General features: G+C 49.4%; 1 protein-coding gene across 1 annotated transcript; it reads right to left on the bottom strand.

Annotated features, from left to right (window-relative positions):
- Positions 1-5382: 5382 nt before the first annotated feature.
- On the bottom strand, positions 5383-20330 carry Arhgef15 (Rho guanine nucleotide exchange factor 15). The gene is made up of 17 exons (XM_013347100.2): positions 20288-20330; positions 19809-19940; positions 17871-18529; positions 17279-17611; positions 16970-17024; positions 15251-15309; positions 14961-15172; positions 14714-14874; positions 14451-14603; positions 13780-13909; positions 10604-10678; positions 10405-10497; positions 10167-10327; positions 9912-10064; positions 9474-9556; positions 9261-9365; positions 5383-7282 (listed from the first exon to the last, which is right to left on the bottom strand). Exons 3-17 carry the CDS (start codon positions 18478-18480, stop codon positions 7131-7133), a joined length of 2535 nt encoding a protein of 844 aa, XP_013202554.1. The 5' UTR covers positions 18481-18529; positions 19809-19940; positions 20288-20330; the 3' UTR covers positions 5383-7130.

The raw sequence follows: 20330 nt of genomic DNA, 5'->3' as shown, positions 1-20330 counted from the left end.
CTCGAACTCACAGAGATCCGCCTGCCTCTGCCTCCCGAGTGCTGGGATTAAAGGCGTGTGCCACCGCCACCCGGCTGATCTCTTCTTTCTTTTTCTGTTCCTAGCATTGTCTTCAGGACCCACGTGTGGCTCCTGCAGCTCCAGGTGGTACCTTCGGCATGCTCGTGATGCAGCTGCACAGCCTTTTTTCCCCCTTCAGTCTATTCATCTGGAAGGCAGACAGTAAGGCTTGTCTCAAGGACTCCATTGACTTCTGAGTGAGGTAAAGAACTAAGCCCTTGCTGGCTCCCAGGATATGACATTGTTTCTGTTAAATTCCATTTATAGTTGTTTTGAAAGTCTCACCAGCAAACAGAGACAATTCCTGGCCAACATCCTTGTGTGTTAGTTACTGCAACAGAGTTCAGTGAGTGTAAGCAAAATAAGTGTTAACTCCGAACCTCAAGGTTAAAGGAGCAGCCAGGAACAAGGAACAGTTCCAATCGGGGACTTGGTCCTCCCACCCTGACCTCCCCACTTCCCTGAGTAGCCTGGTGCCTCTCTGCGTGCACACGGTGAGAAACCCAAGCTGTGCCTCTACCACTCATAGCCCTTACAGTGGAAAATTCTCTATTTCTTCTGTAGCCCTGTGGGGGATAAGGGCTGTCCTCAGAACAGTCAGCCAATCCGAGGCTGAACCCTGAAGCTGCCAGGTGGGGACAGCCCTTACATGCAGGGGCTATCCAGATTTAGATGGTCGCTCTGCAGAGCCAGAGATAGTCAGTGTTGTCAGATCCTTTGGGGGGTTTCCTCAAATTCCCAAGCCTTTCTAATAATAACAAGCAGGTCTCACAGCAACTCCTGGAAGACTCTTGGAAATGTGTTTCCGGAAAACACACTCCTGGAAGATTATGCCATAAATACCACTTTTTATAGAGCTTACAAATAGCACCACTAGACACAGCACGGTTTACACACACATACACGCATGCATACACACACACAAGCACACATGTGCACGCAAACACATCATTGCATAGTATTTTTTTCAAAAGCAGTAGAAAATAAGCAAAAGTATTCTACGATGGTGCCTTTTCAGAAGAGGCAGAAGAGCGGACTGAGCAGCCACCCGGGCATGTGCATACAATTGCTAATAGGCTAGTTCCTGGGTGATGTGGCAGGCACTCACACACAGAGACTATTGATTATTGAGATTTGTTTTTATTTTATGTGTATGAATGTTTAGTCTGCATGTATGTATGTGCGCATCTGGTGTTCTCAGAGGTCAGAAAGGGGCATCAGATCCCCTGGAACTGTTGCTACAGATGGCTGTGAACCACCATGTGTGTGCTGAGAATTGAGCCCAAATCATTCTGAAGAGCAGCCAGTGTAAACCACTAAGCCACCCCTCCAGCCCATAATTTAAAAAAAAAATTTAATTTTTCAAGACAGGGTTTCTCTTTGTAACTGTCCTGGAACTCGTTCTGTAGACCAGGCTGGCCTTGAATTTACAGAGATCCACCTACCTCTGCTTCCCAAGTGCTGGGATTAAAGGTGTGTACCACCACCGCCCAACTAAAAAGAAACGTAACCATTGTTGTTCAGTGGACCAGCAAGATGGCTCAGTATGTAAAGGCACCTGCTGCCAAGCTTAGAGACCTGATTCTGAATCCTATGGCCCACACCGTAGGAGAGAACCAATTCCTGTAAGTTGTTTTCTGACCACACTCACCCATGCAGAGTGATGGAGAGAGAGAAAGAATAAAATGATAAAATGTAACTTAAAAATAAATATATGTGGGTGCTGGAGAGATGGCTCAGTAGTTAAGAACACATGCTGGTCTTCCAGAGGACCCAGGTTCAATTCCCAGATCCCACACAGCAACTTATAATTGTAACTTCAAGATCTGACACCTCCAAACAAGCAAACATGCAGGCAAAACACTAATGCACATAAAATAAATAAATGTAATTTAAAATTTTTAAGAATTGCCTTTCCAAAGGTAACTGAAAACAGCTCAGGCCAAGAACGCACCCATCATCCCAAGGCAGGGGAGATGAAGGCAGGGCATCAGAAACCCAAGATGGTCCCTGACTACGTAATGAATTTGAAGCTTTCTGAGCCTACAGGAGACCCTGTCTCAAAAGCCAAGAAAAACCCAAGCATATTTCCACACATCTTTAATCCCAGCACTGAGGAGGAAGAGGTGGGTGGATCTCTGGAAATTGGAGGTCAGTCTGGTAGACATCGCAAGTTCCAGGCCAGCCAGGGCTACATGGCATGACCCTATCTAAAAAAAACAGGAGGGGAGTGGGGGGTGCAGGAAAGAAAGAGGACAGTTCAAGAGAGGAAATGTAATTTTAGCGGCCTCCAGTTTAGTGGCAGGAGGTTTATGTAGTCACAATACATAAGGTAAACACTGGTAGATGGATTTCCACTCTTAGCATCAACAGACAGACAAAGCTTGGAAAATAAAATAAGGACAGACACAAGTAAACACAGCAGCCTCCACATTACCCAATAAAAAGTCTGAAAGAGTAAAACAAGGAGATCGGGGAAGAGATAGATGGCAGATTCAGGTTTAGTGAATACATTTCCTAAATTTCTCAACCCCTGACTGGAGTAAGTCACATATCCTATAACAAGAGCTGGACATTTTTTCTGTAAAGTCCAGATAATAAATATGCAGGTAGCTGGGTGGTGGTGGCGCACGCCTTTAATCCCAGCACTCAGGGAGGCAGCGACAGGCAGATCTCTGTGAGTTCGAGGCCAACCTGATCTACAGAGTGGGTTCCAGAACAGCCAGAGATATGCAGAGAAACCCTATCTCAAAAAACTAACCGACCAAACAAACAAACACTCAGGGCTGGAGAAATGGCTCAGCAGTTAAAAGCACTTACTGCTCTTTCAGAGGATCCAGGTTCAGTTCCCAGCACTTGCACGATAACTCGCAGTTGTGACTCCAGTTCTAGGGAATCCAATGCTTCTTTTGACATTCACAAGCTACTCTACACAGATGGTGCCCAGACATACACTCAGGTACACCCCCCACACACACACACATACACACACTCTCTCTCTCTCTCTCTCTCTCTCTCTCTCTCTCTCTCTCTCTCTCTCTCTCTCTCAAGCTTTTTGAGTAAGTCTCTATAACTACCCAACTTGGCTAATGTAGTCTCGAAGTCATCACAGACAGCTGTTCCAATATATAAAACGTAGTTTTATAGCCTGGGACTATACTTTGTCCTCGCCAATCCTTTGTGTAACCTCCAGCTCCCAGTGGGATTAGGCTCCAATTGTCCTGGTTGCCTCCGGTTTTGATAGCCCTTGTTGATCTTTGGCCCTTTCCTGTCTCACTTCCTTATGTCTCTCTTAACTGTGTCATGGGTTCACCTCCCCCCATAACTTCCTACGCTCTGATCTTTGTCTAGTGGTCTGCTTCTGAGGAAACCCAAATAATGACATGCCACTTTTTAAAATACTGTACTAGCTTATACATAGAGGCATGGCTCTGTGTGGGTACAGGAAATGCAATGTATTTATTTATTTATTTATTTTATTTTTTTTTTTTTTTTGTTTTTCGAGACAGGGTTTCTCTGTAGCTTTGGAGCCTGTCCTGGAACTCCCTTGGGTAGACCAGGCGCCTCGAACTCACAGAGATCCGCCTACCTCTGCCTCCCGAGTGCTGGGATTACAGGCGTGCGCCACCACCGCCCGGCGTATTTATTTATTTTAAAGCATATGAAATGCAATTTAGAAAACATACACACACAGGAACAACTCAATTTCTTTTTGAGCAGAATGAGCTTCCACACTGATTTTGTGTGGCCTCTATTTTATGCAGCTTCTACTCAGACTTAAAACCAAGGGTAAAGTTAAGATTCTCTCCCTCTATGTCAGAGAAACTTAGATGACTTTCCCCAGCTTGTACTTTTAAATATCTTTTAAATAAATATATAAATATTGGCTTTTTCTATCTTAAGCTTCAGGTCTCCTAACTTAAACTGGCTTTTTTAGGCTCCATTGGAGGACCCTAAAAGTGGATTCACCTGGGCATATATTTCTACAGGATTTATAAAAATCAGGCCAGGTTTGGTAGGTCACATCTGTAATCACAGGACTTGGGAACCTGAGGCAGGAGGAGTGCTGTGAGTTAGAGGTCATACACAGAGGGAGACACTGTCTTAAACACAAACAAGCAAAACCCAAAAAAACAAACTAACAACAACAACAAGCAAAAAAACAAAAAAAAAAAACCAAAAGCTAGGTATAGTTGTTATGTACCTTTAACCCCAGCACCCAGGAGGCAGAGACAGGAGGATCTCTGTGAGTTTGAAGCCAGCCACCCTGGTCTGTATAGAGTGTATCAGACCAGCCAAGTGACATAGTGAGACCCTGCCTAAGAAGAAAAACAAAACAAACAAAAAGAAACGCAGTCAGTTATTGGGCTCTAACTGAAGGAAGATGAGTTAAGGAAGCTTTCGGCTCACCTTTAGCAACTACGGTAAGTGGACTTCAGTGATCCCCTGCTTTTGCTATTCATGTGTTTATATAAGAGGTATTGCCTTTTGAATACACACTTAGTGATTGAAGTGTGTGTGCGTGTGCCTGTGTGTGTGAGACACAAGCAGTCTGGCTGGCCTCAGACTTTCTGTTAAGTCAGCCTTGGACTCTGGATCTTCTTGCCTCCACCTCACCAGTGCTGGGGTTCGGATTGGTACCACTGCACCTCACTTAGTGATTAGGTTCTAATGAACGGCCAAAGTGATGGGCAGCATGGCCGCTACTCGGTTAGTGGGGGAGCTAAATGCCGCCAACAAGTCGGTGGGTTTGGAAGCAGATTCTTCACATGAGAACCCAGACCCTAGGTTATCTGCTCGACTCCGCTTGGCTTGACCAGGGCTATTGTGAGCTCCATTCTGGTTCAGATCTTGTTTGCTTGGTTTATTTGAATCTTGCTAGGAGCTCAGGATGACACTGAACCAAAGACTACCCTGCTTAGCCTTCTAAATGCAGGGAGTCCATACCTGTGCCACCATCTCCCACCGGTTTGGATCTTAAATGTCCCCTGAAAGGCATATATTGAAGGCATAGTTGAGGTAGGTGGTGGGAGGAACCTTTAGCACATGGGGTCTAATGAGAGCATGCCTTTGAAGGGGATATTGGAACCTCAATCATTTCTCCTTTGGTTCCTATCCCTTACAAGCTGTGTTTGTCTGGGTGCTCTGGTCACACCATGCAAAGCCAAGTGAGGCCGGACAGTCATCACAGGACTGTTCTGGATTACCTTGTCTGCTTTCCTGGTAGGCTAGAAGCAGGGAAGAACAGCTAAGGTGGTCTGTGGAGTTTATGAACAGGAGGCGGTCAATAAGCAGGCGCAGAATGGAATCAAACACAGAGACAAGTGGTTAGTCGGAGAAAAGCCCTTGTTGGTGACACTGTGCTCTGATCTCTTACTGTACCCTCTACACCGCTCCAGCTGTGCTGAGCCTGCCCTGTCTTCTTTTCCAGCCTGCAGCAGCCCCAGCTGCAGCTGCTCGAGTCCACCACAGGCACAGATCTTAGGAAGCTGTGCAGAGGCCGACACACTCCGAGCAGGCCTTGCTCCGGGTCTCTAACCCTAGTTCCAGTGGAACGGACGCACCTGTTCTTGGCATCGCTGCAGCCAGCCCTATCCCCATCCATATAAAGCCATTGTTCATAGACCATTGCCCGCTCAAGCCTTGAGGAGCCTCGGGGTAATACCACCAACATTTTTTGAGAGTTTCCCATGTGGTTGGCACTTTTCTGGGTGAAAGTTGTGGACATGCCAAGTGCCCTTCTGCCTTCATGTCCCCAGAGTCATTCCACCTCCCACAGCCACCGAGGCAGGTTCTGTCTGGGTAGGTTGTCATAGATGAAGGAAGAGCATTGCAGTTGTGAAGAGGGAGCCTTCGCCCAGGCTTGAGCTCCAACCCTGGCAATTGTCTGTCCTACTGTGGTAGCCCTCACCTCTCCAGCATGAGGACAGGTCCTCAGCAGCAGAAACTGTTTGAGGCTCGGAAATGCCACCAGCTCTCTACTCCCTCCACCGAGCTGGCCCTCTGAGAGGATCAGGTTAGACGAAGATTTCCCCAGAATGGACGCTGGCTGGCCTGGGACTCGTTCTGCAGCCTGCTGCTGAGGCTGGCTGACGTGATGACAATTCAAGTTGGGAGATAGGCAGAGAGGCACGGAATATGGAGGTCAGTGTTTGGGATAGGAAAATACCCAGACTGCAGAGGTTCTTTCATCCCAGCTACTTAGTTCCTCAGCGACATGCCAGACCATTGACTGCTTCAACTGTCATGGAACCTAGGAGGACCCAAGAGACCCAGAATCCAGGCTCTCATCCATGGCCCTATCCTCTGGCCAAGCTATACTCAGCACTCTCTTTAGAACTCAGGCCAAATGTCTTCTTGGGAGAAAAATATCAAGGAAAAAAAAAAAAAAAAAAAGAAATGAAGTTTCCAGTCACTGACACGAATGGTTCTCTCTCTCTCCCTTTCTCTTTCACACACACAAACACCGCATTCAACAGAACTGCCTTCCTAGATACATATACACATGAACATGTACACATGTCCTCTGAGACACACTCTGGATTCTTCTGGAACAAAGGAAGTGGTTTGGAAGGGTATAGGAAGTAGTCCAGAAACAGAAAGATTAGATTAATTTAACGCTTTCTATACTCAAAGGGTAGGATCAGTGGCTTCTGTAGAACCAAGTAGAATGACTACTCGTCTCTTGGGTCCAAACCACCATCTTCTTTGGCTGAATGGGCTCCTACCCATCCATCCCTGTTGTCTTCAGGACTGCTCCAGTAACGCCATTTCTCAATGCATTGCCCGGCTTCTTCCTTGGTGACAGTCGACAGCCAGGGTCTCAACCTTGGACACTGTGCTGTCTCCATTGGCAGCACATCAAGCCATCCTCATTCTTCCCTGCTGTGGGCTCAGATGGCCTGTTTCACTAGCTGCTCGGTCCTGAAGCTCTAGCTCTGTTGGTGCCACTAGAGGTAGTGTTTCCATTGACAGCAAACAGACGGTGGAGGGATACGGATAGATGGGCAGACTTGGTCTTCTCCATGCTGCTGCCAGTGTCCCAGTCTGTGCCCTCTCCCTAGCCTGCGTTAGGGCTGAGGGGTGTCAGAAGTGCCTGGAGAGGGTCCCACAGCCTCAAGGAGCTTCTGATGCTGGCGAAGATGCTTCCTCCTTTCATGTTCTCCAGTGACTTCACACACCAACTGTGCAGGGAAGGCTCCAGGAAGCCCTTTAAGCCAACCTGGGGAAAGAAAAATAGGCTTGTGGGGGAGCAGGGGCCAAGGTCCGGTGGCTGGGGAAGCAGGCCCTCTGGGGTCTCAGGTCATGGTGGGTTGGGAAGTAGTGGAGAAGCAGAGTCGAGCATTCAAACTCAGTTACCACCTCTCTCAGAAGCATCTGGAAGGGGCTGTGGCAGTTCTAGGTCAGGTCCTGTCATGACTGCTCTTGTTACCTCAATCAGAAGAACTTCTGGGCTTGAGAACTGGCTCAGAAGTTAAGAGAAATTGGTGTTCTTCCAGAGGACCCAGGTTCGATTCCCAGCACCCACATGGAAACCCACAACCATCTTTAACTCCAGTCTCCAGGGGCTCTTCTGACCTCGGCAGGCACCAGGCATACATGTGTGCACAGACATGCATGCAGGCAAAACACTCATACACATAAAATAACAAAAAGATAAATCTAGGCCGGGCGATGGTGGCGCACGCCTTTAATCCCAGCACTCGGGAGGCATAGGCAGGCGGATCTCTGTGAGTTCGAGACCAGCCTGGTCTACAGAGCTAGTTCCAGGACAGGCTCCAAAGCCACAGAGAAACCCTGTCTCGAAAAACCAAAAAAAAAAAATAAATAAATAAATAAATAAAATAAAAAATAAATAAAAATAAATCTAAAAAAGAATTCTTGCAAGGGGCTTCAGGATCTTATCTGTTATTCCCTGTGACCTCATTTGTTTCCAGCTCCTCTTCTGGATCAGTCTAGGCACACTGGCCTCCCTACAGTTCTTCTGGATCAGTCTAGGCACACTGGCCTCCCTACAGTTCTTCTGGATCAGTCTAGGCACACTGGCCTCCCTGCAGCTCCTTTACTGCACGCCAGGTCCTGGGCCTTTGCTCAGCTCGTGCCCTCCAGCTGGTCTACTCTTCCTCCAGGCACTGAACACCTAGACCGAGCACCCTGTCAGGCTCACACATTGCCTCCTAGTGAGGTCTGTCTCACCTGACTATTTGAGATCCTACCAAACCCCAGAACTCCCTTCTGCCTTACTCCATGCTTTTTCCAGGGCACTTAGCCCCTTCTAACATACATAACATATTATTTGTACTTACTTATCCCATTTAGACTTGTTTTGTTTGAGACAGTGTCTTGGTATCTAGTTGTAACTGGTTCAGAATTCACTATAAAACTCAATCAAACAGAAATCCTCCTGCCTCAACCTCTCCAGTACTGGGACTACACATACGGGCTTTAAAAAATGAGTTCCTATTACTGGAACTCTCTTTCTTTCTTTCTTTTTTTTTTTTTAAAGGAAGGGTCTCATCCAGGCAGTGATGGTGCATGCCTTTAATCCTACCACTTGGGAGGCAGAGGCAGGTAGATCTCTGTGAGTTTGAGGTCAGCCTGATCTACAGAGAGTTCCAGGACATCCAAGGCTACACAAAGAAATCTACCTTGAGGGGGAAAAAGAGAGCAAAAGAGTCTCACTGTGTGGCCCTGGCTGTCCTGAAACTCGCTGTGTAGAACAGACTGGCCTTGAACTCACAGAGATTAATAGCCTGTGCCTCTCAAGTGACAGGATCAGAGACCAACATCAGCGCCCCCATGCCCGGCTCACTTAGCCTTTATTGTCTACTCCCTCTGTTAGGAAGTATACTCCAGCGGGGCGGCGGTGGCGCGGGCCTTTAATCCCAGCATTTGGGAGACAGAGGCAGTTCCGTGAGTTCAAGGTTAGCTTGGTCTATAGCATTAATTCCAGAACAGCAGAACAGGTTCCAAAGCTACAGAGAAACCCTGTCTCAAAACCACCGTCCCCTCAAAAGAGTACACTCCAGGGCTGCGGGGTGTAGCTCAGTACAGCACTAGCCTATCACGTGTAAGGCCCTGGACTCGATCCCAGCGCTGCCAGGGGAGAAATGCTTATATCAGCAGAGCTTAAAACACTGTGTTTGGCTCATGGTGCTCAGTGAATATTTGCTGAGTGAGTACGTGGAAGGCTCTCTCACCTTCAGGATTCTTGTGGGGATGCTTGCGGGGGGGCTTGGAATCCAGGCTTTGCCCCTCTGTCTTGGAAGGTGTGGGTGACTCTGAACTCAGCTCCTGGGAACACTCTGGTGGAGAAAGGTTAACACTACAGTGGGATCCCCTTTCTTTTCAGTTGTTATCCCATATCCCCCTTAGGACTCACATTTTCCCTTCTCCTTCTGGGAGATACTTACCACAGTCTTCATAGATGGTGTCTGGGGAACAGGGAAGGGGACCTGGGGTGGGAAAAGCCCCCAGCCAGCGCTGCATGTCTGACCTAGTGGTGAACATAGGAGGTTCACAGTTGACCCAAGAACAGTCCTTGGGGATAAAATAGGGGCCATGGAGGACAGAGAGAAGCAATAGAATATAGAGAGATCAGGTGACCGTCCTAGGGTGGCTTGCTTGTTTGCGGGTTTTGACAAGGCTGCTCAGGCAGGCCTCAAACTTATGGTCCTCCTGCCGACTTCAGTCTCCCAGGTGCTCAGATTATAGAGGTATGCCACCATGTTGGTTTGTTCTCTCCTGCAGTGCCGGGGCTGAATCCAGGGTCTCATGCATACTGGGCAAGCTCTCTACCACTGAGCCACATCCCCCAACCCCCAAGAGTGTTTTCTAGAGTCATGACTCACAGTGAGGCGGCTTGGAGTAGCCTGTGGGTGGGGCGACCCTGGTGGTTGCTTAGAAGGGAGAGGCGAAATGTAGGGGGTCCAGATGGGTCAGGAACCTGCTGGGCCTGCACCAGGGAGCGATGGGCATAGTCCAGAACCTGCAACCGCTGCCCACTACCCAGGGAAGAGGGCGTTCAGAGGAGAGCAGGTGCGTCCCGCTAGTTGCCTTTTCTCCACTCTAGCCTTGGGCTCGCTCCCCTCCCACGCAGGACCCACCTCTTGGGCTGAGTGATAAGCAGCAGATCGCTGAAGAGCAGCAGGCAGAGGGGAGTGAAGCGGGGGCGGGAGGTGAAGAGCACACCCCCCCTCCGACATCCCAGCTCTGTCAGCTCCCCCTGTAATTCCAGGCGCCGTGACCAGGAGACCAGGGGTAGAGCCTGACAGGAGAAAAAGAAGGGTTTAGCCTCGCAGCACGGTGAGGAAAGGCAAGACGGAGAGTCTGGGCAGAACTAACCTTGACCTTGTGGAAACGCAACCTTTGGGTGAGGCGGATCAGTTCTTCCGTCTGCTTCATGCGCCCCACCTCAGCGCTGCAGCGCTCAATGATCTGGTGAGGGGAACTGAGTCACCCATCCCAGCCAGCAGCCCCCTGCTCCCTTCCACTTCCCCTCTACCACTTGGCACCTTCCCTCCTCGGCTTCCATCCTGCCCACCTTGCTCACGGCACCCAGGGCCTTCTGGGCGTTCTCCTGGCGACTGGACCCCTCCTCTGTCTGGCCCAGGATGTTCTGGAAAGAAAGAGGAAAGGGTGACTGAGATCTCCCGTTGCCCTGAAATTCTGAGGCACTGTGGACCCGGCCCAGCTTTGCCAAATGTTCCATTCAGGATTCACAGGTCTCCCAAGATACCCCTCAGCAAGGCCATGAGACCTACCGCTTACCAGCTGCCAGAGCCTGAGCAAAGTCCTGTTTCTTGCTGCTCAGAGCCTCCGTTTCCCCACTTATAAGATGCAGCTGATATCTATTTGGTACATTAATAATACTGTGAGGATTCGAGGTGATATTTAAAGAGGACTTAGCACAGTCCTTGGCACACCATAAATGCTTGGTGGGGGGCTCTTTTTTAAAAAAAAAAAATAACTACTAACCTAACAAAATAGCAGGGCAGTTAGAAATGCCTGGATTTCTGCATTTTTGCTAAACAGCCCTGGCTGGCTTTGAACTCTAAATCCTTCTGTCAACCCTCGCAAAGCTGGGATTATAGGCATGCACCACCACTTCTGGCCCCATCCATTATTTTTGCATGGCCTAGGCCAAGTTACTGAAACTGCACCCAGTTTCCTCCTTATAAAGTCATGTAAATAACAGTTCCTGGGCCGGGCAATAGTGGCGCACGCCTTTAGTCCCAACCCTCAGGAGGCAGAGGCAGGCAGATCTCTGTGAGTTCAAGGCCACCTTGGTCTACAGAGTGAGTTCCAGGACAGTGTCCAAAGCTACAGAGGAAACCCTGTCTCAAAAAAACAAAATAAATAAATAAATAAATAAATAAATAAATAAATAAATAAAGGCTCCTGCTCTCATACACTGTCCACACCTGTTATCCCAACACTAGAAGCTGAGGCAGAAAACTGCAAGTTTGAGGCTGGCCTGGGCTGCGTAGTGAGTTTTAAAACAAATAAATAAAAACAAAAACAAGCAAACGAAAAAAAAAAAACAGCAACAAAAAGTAAAACCAACTGTCTCATAACAAAGAAAGAGAAAAGACAATAGCAGCAGCAGCAGCATCTAGTTGAACACTCTTTGTACTAAGATTTCAGTACTGGAGCTGGAGAGATGGCTCAGCAGTTAAGAGCATCGGCTACTCTTCCAGAGGTCCTGTGTTCAATTCCCAGCACCCACATGGTGGCTCACAACCATCTATAATGAGATCTGTTTGATGTGGGATGCCCCTCTGCATGCTGTGAATGTTTTATTACCATTATTAATAAAGAAGCTGCTTTGGCTTCTGGCAGGGCAGAATAGAGCTCGGCAGGAAATCAAAGCTGGAGAGAGGAAAAAAGATGCCAGCTGCTGTGGAAAAGCAAGATGTGAGGTATAAACCACGAGCTTTGTGGTAAAACATGGAATAATACAAATGGATTAATTTAAGTTGTAAGGACTAGTTGATAATAAGCCTGAGCTAATAAGCCAAAAAATTTTTTTTTTTTTTTTTTTGGTTTTTCGAGACAGGGTTTCTCTGTGGCTTTGGAGCCTGTCCTGGAACTAGCTCTGTAGACCAGGCTGGTCTCGAACTCACAGAGATCCGCCTGCCTCTGCCTCCCGAGTGCTGGGATTAAAGGCGTGCGCCACCATCGCCCGGCAAGCCAAACATTTTTAATTAATATTAAGCATCAGAGTGGTTATTTGGGAACTGGTGGGCAGAAAAGAACCCTCCAGTTACATCTGATACCCTCTTCTGCCTATCTTCATGCAGATAGAGCACTCAGACATAAAATCAATCAATCAATCAATCAATCTGAGGGGAAAAAAAGATTCCAGTACTGCCAGGCACGGGGTGCACACTTTTAATTCCAGCACTCTAGCAGTGCTGGTGAAGATCTCTTGGAGTCAGGCCAGCCTGGAATACATAGCAACATAGCATGCCAGCCATAACTACATAGTGAGATTTTTGTCTAAAAAAGAAAAAGAAAGAGAAAATTCCAAAACTGGAGGAGGGAGCTAGAGAGATGGCTCAACAGTTAAGAGCACTCAATACTCTTTCAGAGGACCCGAGTTCAGTTCCCAGCATCTACAGGGTAGCTCACAACTGTCTGTAACTCCAGCTCCAGAGGATCCAGTTCACGTTTCTAACCTCCATTGGCACCAGGCACGCATACATACATGCAGGCAAAACACACACATAAAATCAAAACATATAAATCTTTTTTTTTTTCTTGAAGGCAGGGTTTCTCTGTAGCTTTGGAGCCTGTCCTGGAACTCACTCTGTAGACCAGGCTGGTCTCGAACTCACAGAGATCCACCTGCCTCTGCCTGTAGAGTGCTGGGGTTAAAGGCATGTGCCACTACTACCCGGCTCATATAAACCTTTTTCAAAATTCCCATACTAGGTGAATTAGTCAAAGGGAAGTCTATACTTTGGGTTGAAAGGTGCTTCTCTGGCTCAGAGGGTAACAGTTTTTGTGGGACCTACATAGAGAAATCCAGAACTGGCTCCTGCAATGACTTAGCAGGGAAGGCATTTTGCAGTCAATCCTAAAGACGTGAATTTGATCTCCGGATCCAGGTGATGAAAAAAGCAAACTGACTTCTGCACGTTGTCCTCTGACTTCCATGTACACACACACACACACAAATAGATATTAAAAAATGTTTTGTAAAACCTCCATTTTTCCCTCAGTATTATTCCAGTAAGGAACTTTTTCATTTATTTAAATTTTATTTAGTTAGTGGCACTGTAGAGCATATCCAAGGCCTAGTCTAGTACACTCTAGGCAAGCTGTCTACCACTAAGCTACAGTGTTCAACCACGATGTACAGCCACCATAAAAATTGAATTTTATAGACACACTATAAATCTGCGTATTTACCATGGCCCTTTGAAGTCCACAATCACTGGAATATGTAAGGTTTATTTTTTCATTCCTCCCCAAACCCACTGCTTGTACCTTTGGAGATCTCAGTTAGTTAGAGACTGAGCCAAAGAAAGTCTAGACAGTTCTTTCTGCTCCCCAGAGGCGTTTAGGGAGCTGAGGTTGGAAGGGGTCTCCCTGAGAGAAAGTCTGTGGTGATGGTGGGATAGGAAGTGACGATAACTAGACCAGAAGAGGCCTTGGAGAGAGTTTCCATCGCAGAGTTGGTAGGACGGAACAGGCACCAGGCCAGAACAGTACCTGCAGCAGCATCCGGAGCCGGGTGATTCGCTGGAAGGGCAGTAGCAGGAAAGATGGCAGTGGGAGCCGCTCACATTTGGGGAGGCTCTGCAGCCTACGCAGCTCCGCAGAGAAGCGCACGTTAGTGTCCCTGTCAAGAAAGCCCAGATGCCTAGGAGTTCCCTGAAGTAGGGGCCTCAACCCTCCAGCCAGCTCTGGTCTCAGACTTAACATGACTTCACAGGTTCCTCCAACTCTGAGATACAGAAGTCCCCCGTCTCTGTAGTTTTGTTTGCATAATTTCATTAAATGGAACATTCCAGAAACAATTCGTACGTTTTGAAATGAATATCTTTCTGACTAGCAACGATGCCCCACCCTATCTCATCTGGAACACTAATAATTCCTTTGTCCAGTGTATTCATGTTCATATACTACACACCTTAGTAGCTGTCCTATCTGTATTATGGAGCTGTGTTCTCATAATCTTTAATTTACTTACTATTGTCCACCAAGTGCAAGAGTAGTGATGCTGACAATTTTATTACATTATATTGCTCTAGTTTTTCTATTTTTGATTAGCCATTGTTAATCTCATACTGGGCCTAATTTATAAATCATTTTCTTGCAGATGGATGTATAAGGCTAGTACTATCCACCAGTGGTCTTGGAACACAAACCACTGTACTCACATAAGGCGGCTATAGGTCTCCTCCTGATACTGTTGGTTCCGTACATAATCCACATACACTGAGAAAGGACCAACCGCGTGGGCATGCACCACATCACACAGGTCGCTGATGTGTGGGGAAGAGCGAACCCGGGACAGTAATGTCCCTAGAAACCTGAAAGCGTAGAGGAGCCAATGAATGGAGGGACAGGAAGTCTGAGAGGAAAGATCTGGGAGAGGGAGAAAGCTAAGGAGGCCCCATTCAGCAGCCCAAGGCCCACTGACCGCTCACTGACACCCTGGACGCGCTGCACATTGGAGAAAAGTGTGTGGTGATCCCGAGGAGTGAGTGTGTCCCGTAGAGCCCGGCTCAGGACAAAGGTGTCGGTCAGTAGCCTCAGGGAGCGTAGGTAGGAGGCCTCTGAGGTCACCACCTCAAACAGGCTCTAGACAAGAGAGCAGGGCCACAGTAGAGAGCCAGCCACCTCACAGCCAGCCCCTACTCAGGTCAGTCTAGCCCTGCGGTACCCACCTCCTGCATGCGCCTTTCCTGGGGGCTTAGGCTCTCTAAGAGACCACTGGCTCGCACAGCCGGGAGCTCCTGCCATAGAGTGTTTCGAGGTCCCGGGAGCCTGGAGAAGGTGGGAGCTTCTCCGGGATTAGCCGGAGAGGGGCTCCCGTCCTCACTCACACCCCACAGCTCCTCTGAGAGCACAGCTGCCCTGTAGGTCTGGTATAAAGGTTCTGGAAGGTAGACAGGGAACATCAGGGAGGGCCAGGGGTCAGAGCCCTTCCCTCCTGCCTGGCACAGGAGAGACCTACCGTCCTGCAGGGGCAGCTCCCACTGCGGCTCCTTCAACCCCTCCAGCCCTTCCTCATCCCTGTGGAGGAAGAAAAGAAGGCATGTGAGATCCATTCTGAAGGTGTGATTCGCAGGATAGCAGAGGAGAGAGATACAGAACTCAAATGCACACTGTGTGGAGGGGGTCCTGAGAGCTCCCAGGTCAAACTCCAGATGTTCCTAGGTGCCTGTCGGAGGGGAGACCATCGGCAAAGCAGGCCCCAACCATTCCTGCTTCCTCCGCTACTGTGCAGTTGATACTTCAAGTCCCTCCCTGCAGCCCTCTCACACAGAAGCACTGTCTAGAAGATCTTCTTTGTGGCTTAGTCAAACGCCACATGGTCAGACTCTCACTCCTGTGGCTCACTGGCTCCCCTCTCTTGGTAATCAGCCATTCAGCCATTCTCTCAAGCTAAAAGTTGCTGAAGGAAATACTCTCTCTCCTCTCTCTCTCTCTCTCTCTCTCTCTCTCTCTCTCTCTCTCTCTCTCTCTTTGGTTTTTCAAGACAGGGTTTCTCAGTAGCTATGGAGTCAGTCCTGGAACTTGCTCTGTAGACCAGGCTGGCCTCAAACTCACAGAGATCCGCCTGCCTCTGCCTCCCAAGTGCTAGGTAGGATTAAAAGTGTGTGCCACCACCGCTTGGCTGTAGTAAATACTTTCTAAACAAATCAGCATACCTGGATTATTACTTCTAATATGAAAACAATCAATCTAAGATGATCAGCAAGACTAGAAAGCATAAGAGATGGCCATGTTTGCCCAATGGTTTTGCCAACAATCATTTTAATTGAGAGTTTGAAAAGAGACTCAGTGGTTAAGAGCATGTACTACCCATACAGAGGACCTGAGTTTGATTCCCAGCATCTACATCAGGTGGGTCACAAGTACCTGTAACTCAGCCTACAAGGGGAGATCCCACTGTTTTGGTCTCTGTAAGTACCTGCAGACACACACACACACACACACACACACACACACACACACAATTAAAAATAAATCTTAAACCAGGCAGTGGTAGCACATGCCTTTAATCCCAGCACTTGGGAGGCAGAGGCAGGCAGATCTCTGTGAGTTCAGGGCCAGCTTGGTCTACAAGAGCTGGTTCCAGGCCGGCTAGGACTTTTACACAGAGAAACCCTATCTCAAAAAAACAAAACAAAACAAACAAACAAACAAAAAACTTAAAAAATAATGTTAATACAGACTCTCAAGAAGATAAGAAAATTAAAGGAGAGCTTGACTCTGCCTTTGGTTTGTTTATTTGATGCTATGGTTTTTGTTTTATTTTTGGTTTGTTGTTGTTTTGAAAGTGAACTGTGATATATATCCCAGGCTGGCCTCAACTCCTGATTTTCCTGTCTCAGTCTGCTGAGTGCTGGGATTATAGCCTGTGCCACTAAACCTAGCTTGAGCCCAGAATTTTTGCAATATTATTCCTCAATAACCGCGTGGAACAGAACCTAGCTTATTCCTGCTTCTTAGAGAAAGACTCTGAGGCCCAGAAAAAAAAAGAGAATTTATTTAAGGCTGCATAATTAGTGAGGAACAGAGATCAGATTAGAAACCTGGGCTCCTCTGGAGCCCTGACCCTCCCCTCCATAATATAGTATTTGTCTGTCCTTGAAGTTAATCTGTCCTTGCGTGAGAGGCAGCGGGAGGTGAGGAGAGGAGTAGGAACGTGGTTGGGGGAGTTGAGTACCTTCCCTCCAAGGCCGCAGGAGGAACATTCTGAGGTGCTTCTTCAGGTCTGTCCCCTGGAGGGAGAACTCAGAATGACCAGAGCTAACCTTCAGTCCCCCAGCCCCAGCCCCAGCCCCAGCCCCAGCCCCAGCCCCAGCGAAGACTGACCCCCTCAGCTCCTGAGCAGCAGCTGGGAGAAATGGGAAAAGCTTGGTAGGGTTGTAGCGGTCCCTCATCCTCCACACTGTGCCCTCAAAGCCCAGAGGCCACTCCAGGCCCTGTCCTCTCTCCCTACCTTCCACGTTCTAACCCTTCCATGTCCTTGTACCTGTCTGGATCCCATCTTCTGAAGGCAGTTCAAGGTCCGGCTGTGGAAGCTCCCCAGAGGGGCTGGTATCCTGCCTGACTCGAGTCGGCTTGGGGGGCTTGAGGGGAGGTAGGAGTTTGCGCTCGGCAGTGGAGCGGTAAGATGTGAGGACGACTGGAGGGTGGCTGATGACCGGTGGGTTGATGCGGGAGCGGGAGGCTCGCAGTGGGGATGCCCGGCAGGGGGCCCTGAGGATGTCGTCAGAACTCCCCACAGGCACCCATCGGAGCTCCAGGCCAGGTTTTGCTACATGGCAGACACAGGGGCAGCATGGAGGGCAGGCCAGGGCAGCGTCTGTAGCAGAAGGGATTGTCTAAGGAGAAAGTTCTTGGGACCTGACTCATCCCATCACAGACTCTTTCTCCACAAAAAGGACTAACCCCAGGTATCTGTAGATCTCATCTGCCCTGTCTGCAAACGCAGAGAAACACAGAAAACAGATTTCTCAAATACAAAATATACATTAGAAATGCTAGCCCTTTAGAGTGCCGGTTTTTGAGAACTGAAAACAAAGATGATCCAGCTGTGTTGAGGCTACCCAACATATGCTTACCTGGAGTGCCATTCTCCTGGGACCCATTCCCGGAAGGGATGGCTTGGGGAATCTCTCTCTCCCCATTCACATCCGTGCCCCCTTGGGAGCATCGCTCCAGGGAGTCTGAGGACTGGGCTTTGCCTTCAGCCCCCCATTCAAACTTGCCGGCCAGTCTGCGAACCGTGCCAGGGGCCGAGGCAGAGCCCTCCTGCAGGGGCATAGGGAGCGAGGGCAGAGGTGTTCGGGGAGATCCAGAGGGCTTGGGTGGGGGTACTGGAGAACATGAAGAAGCTGGTTCTGGGGAGATGGAGCGCCGGGACACTGGGCTAGGACTGGGTGTGCTGGAAGGCGAGTCTGGGGAAGTCTGAGAGTCCAGACTAGCTCTGGAAACTGATGGGGGCAGAAGGGCAGGGGGCTTCAGGGAAGATGTTGGGGGCTCCCAGAAGATGGAGGTGCACATTGAGGTTGATGCATCATTGGGGATTTGAGGAAGTGCTTTCGAAGAGGAGCCGTTTTGGGGAGGCCCCGGGGAGTGTGGAGCCCGATGGCGAGAAGGGGGGCGGGGGCGGATGATCCGAGGGGGCTTCAAGGTAGGGGGCGTTGCTGCAGGAAGGGACTGGGCTGACATCGTCTTCTGAGTGTTTCCAAGGAGGGAGGTGTCCTGTGGAAGTCATCCCCTGAGGAGAATGGAGGGAGAAAGTACTCCTCAGTGTCCCCCGTCCCCCCGTGGGTAAACTGAGGCTGCCTGGAACTGTTTTTGAGTCAAGGGAGAGAAGATTGGTGTGTGGTACACTTCCCTCCCTTCCTCCTCATCACACCTCCTCATTCACCTCTCACCCCTCATCCTGCCCCCTCCCGGACCCTCCTGGGCAGCTTTTCTTTTTTAAGATCAAACTTCTGATCCTCCTGCCTCAGTCTCCGGGGTGCTGCCTTGGCCAGTTTCTCTATCCTTTAATTTCTGCTGCCACAGTCGGGCTAGGGGACACAGTGGGGCTAAGAACAAGCTGTTGGGGAGGACGGAGAGGCAGGGGTAACTGAGGTCAGTAAGATGCCATGCTGGGAACTCAGCTTGCTGGTCCAGTCACCATGTGTAGGAGTTTATGGGAGTTACTGTGCACTGTTATGTAGTCCTGGATGGGTGTGCCCTGGGGGTATGCTGGGGAGCAGTGGGGTCAGCGGTGGCTCTTGATGTGTCATGTGAGTATAGTGTGCGCGTGCGTGTTCTATGCTATCTGAGTAAAGCATGTGTGTACGAGAGTGTATGTGAACACGCACGCACACGTGCAAGCCAGTGCCTGAGCTGAGGGATGTATCACTGTTTCCCTGCTCTGGCTTCCCCTCCCCCTCCCATTTCCCAGTTCCCCTCTCCGGACTCTCCCTTTCCGGATTATTTTTAGTCTCCTTTTCCTGCCATGAAGATTCCTGGAGCCTCTGACCCCAGGAGACCGGAGGCCCCAGCCTGGTCTCTTCTGCTCCCCATCCTCTTATCCCTGCCACACCTGGGTCTGGTCACAGAGAGAAGCTCCAATGGGAGGCTGGGTCCTGCCCAGATGCCTGGGAGGCCGCCGCCGCCACTCCAGGCCAAAGCATCAAATCAACAGCCCTGGAACTGGGACTAAGACCTGGGCTTCTCTTCCTCTTGACAAGGAGGATGAGGACCAGAGCTGGGACACAAGAGAGACCCTAAATTCTCTGCATGATCAAAATAGCCTTCCGGGTCCCAGCTGAGGTTCTTGAGAAACGACAGACATCAGGGACCCCTTAGGTTGCAGCTCACTCAGTGGCCCCTACAAGCTGCCATGAAGTCCCTCATTGGGCAGTGGTCTCCTGCTCCACAGCCTCTGCCCCTTCAGGGAACTCACTCTTCCCCACCCCAGGTACCTATGTTTACTTCCTTCCCCACTCCCAACTCCGGCCTTCCACAGGGCCCAGAGAGTCGGGGCCCCAAGCACTTACCCTCCAGTTCCCTCCACTCTCCGTCACCTCCTAGGGCTGAGTGAGTAGGGGCAGGAAACAGGAATCCGATCCTCCTCCCAACCGGACACCACCACCCCCAACCACACCAGGCTCCACATGCGCACACAGGGCCTAGAGGATGTGAAGAATCCGGCATCCAAGGTGTTGAAGGTTAGAAAAGGCTGGAACCCAGGTATGGAGAGAGAGTTGCTTTGTGTGCACACCCTCACCTGCCCCGCTAAGTGGCGGTGGTTGAGGTGAGAGTGGGGTGGTCCTAGCAGGCTGGGCTGACAGTGCGCATGCCTATCCCTCTCAGCGAAGGGATGTCTGGCCATCGCTCCTACCACTTGCACAACTGTCTGTCTCCCCAAACTCCAGCCTATTGCCTTGGTGTGAGCCAACCACACCTGACACAAAGGGAACCTCTCTTCTCCTCCCTCCCACCTGCAAATCCTTCCCACCCCCATCCAGGAATTTACCTTTATGGTTTGGGGTAGTTTCTGTTTTCAGCCTATCTTCCTG

Source organism: Microtus ochrogaster, chromosome 7 (genome assembly GCF_000317375.1).
Source record: "Microtus ochrogaster isolate Prairie Vole_2 chromosome 7, MicOch1.0, whole genome shotgun sequence".
NCBI lineage: Eukaryota > Metazoa > Chordata > Mammalia > Rodentia > Cricetidae > Microtus > Microtus ochrogaster.
Note: the sequence above shows the minus strand (reverse complement) of the source record. Positions and strands in the feature narration are given on the sequence as shown.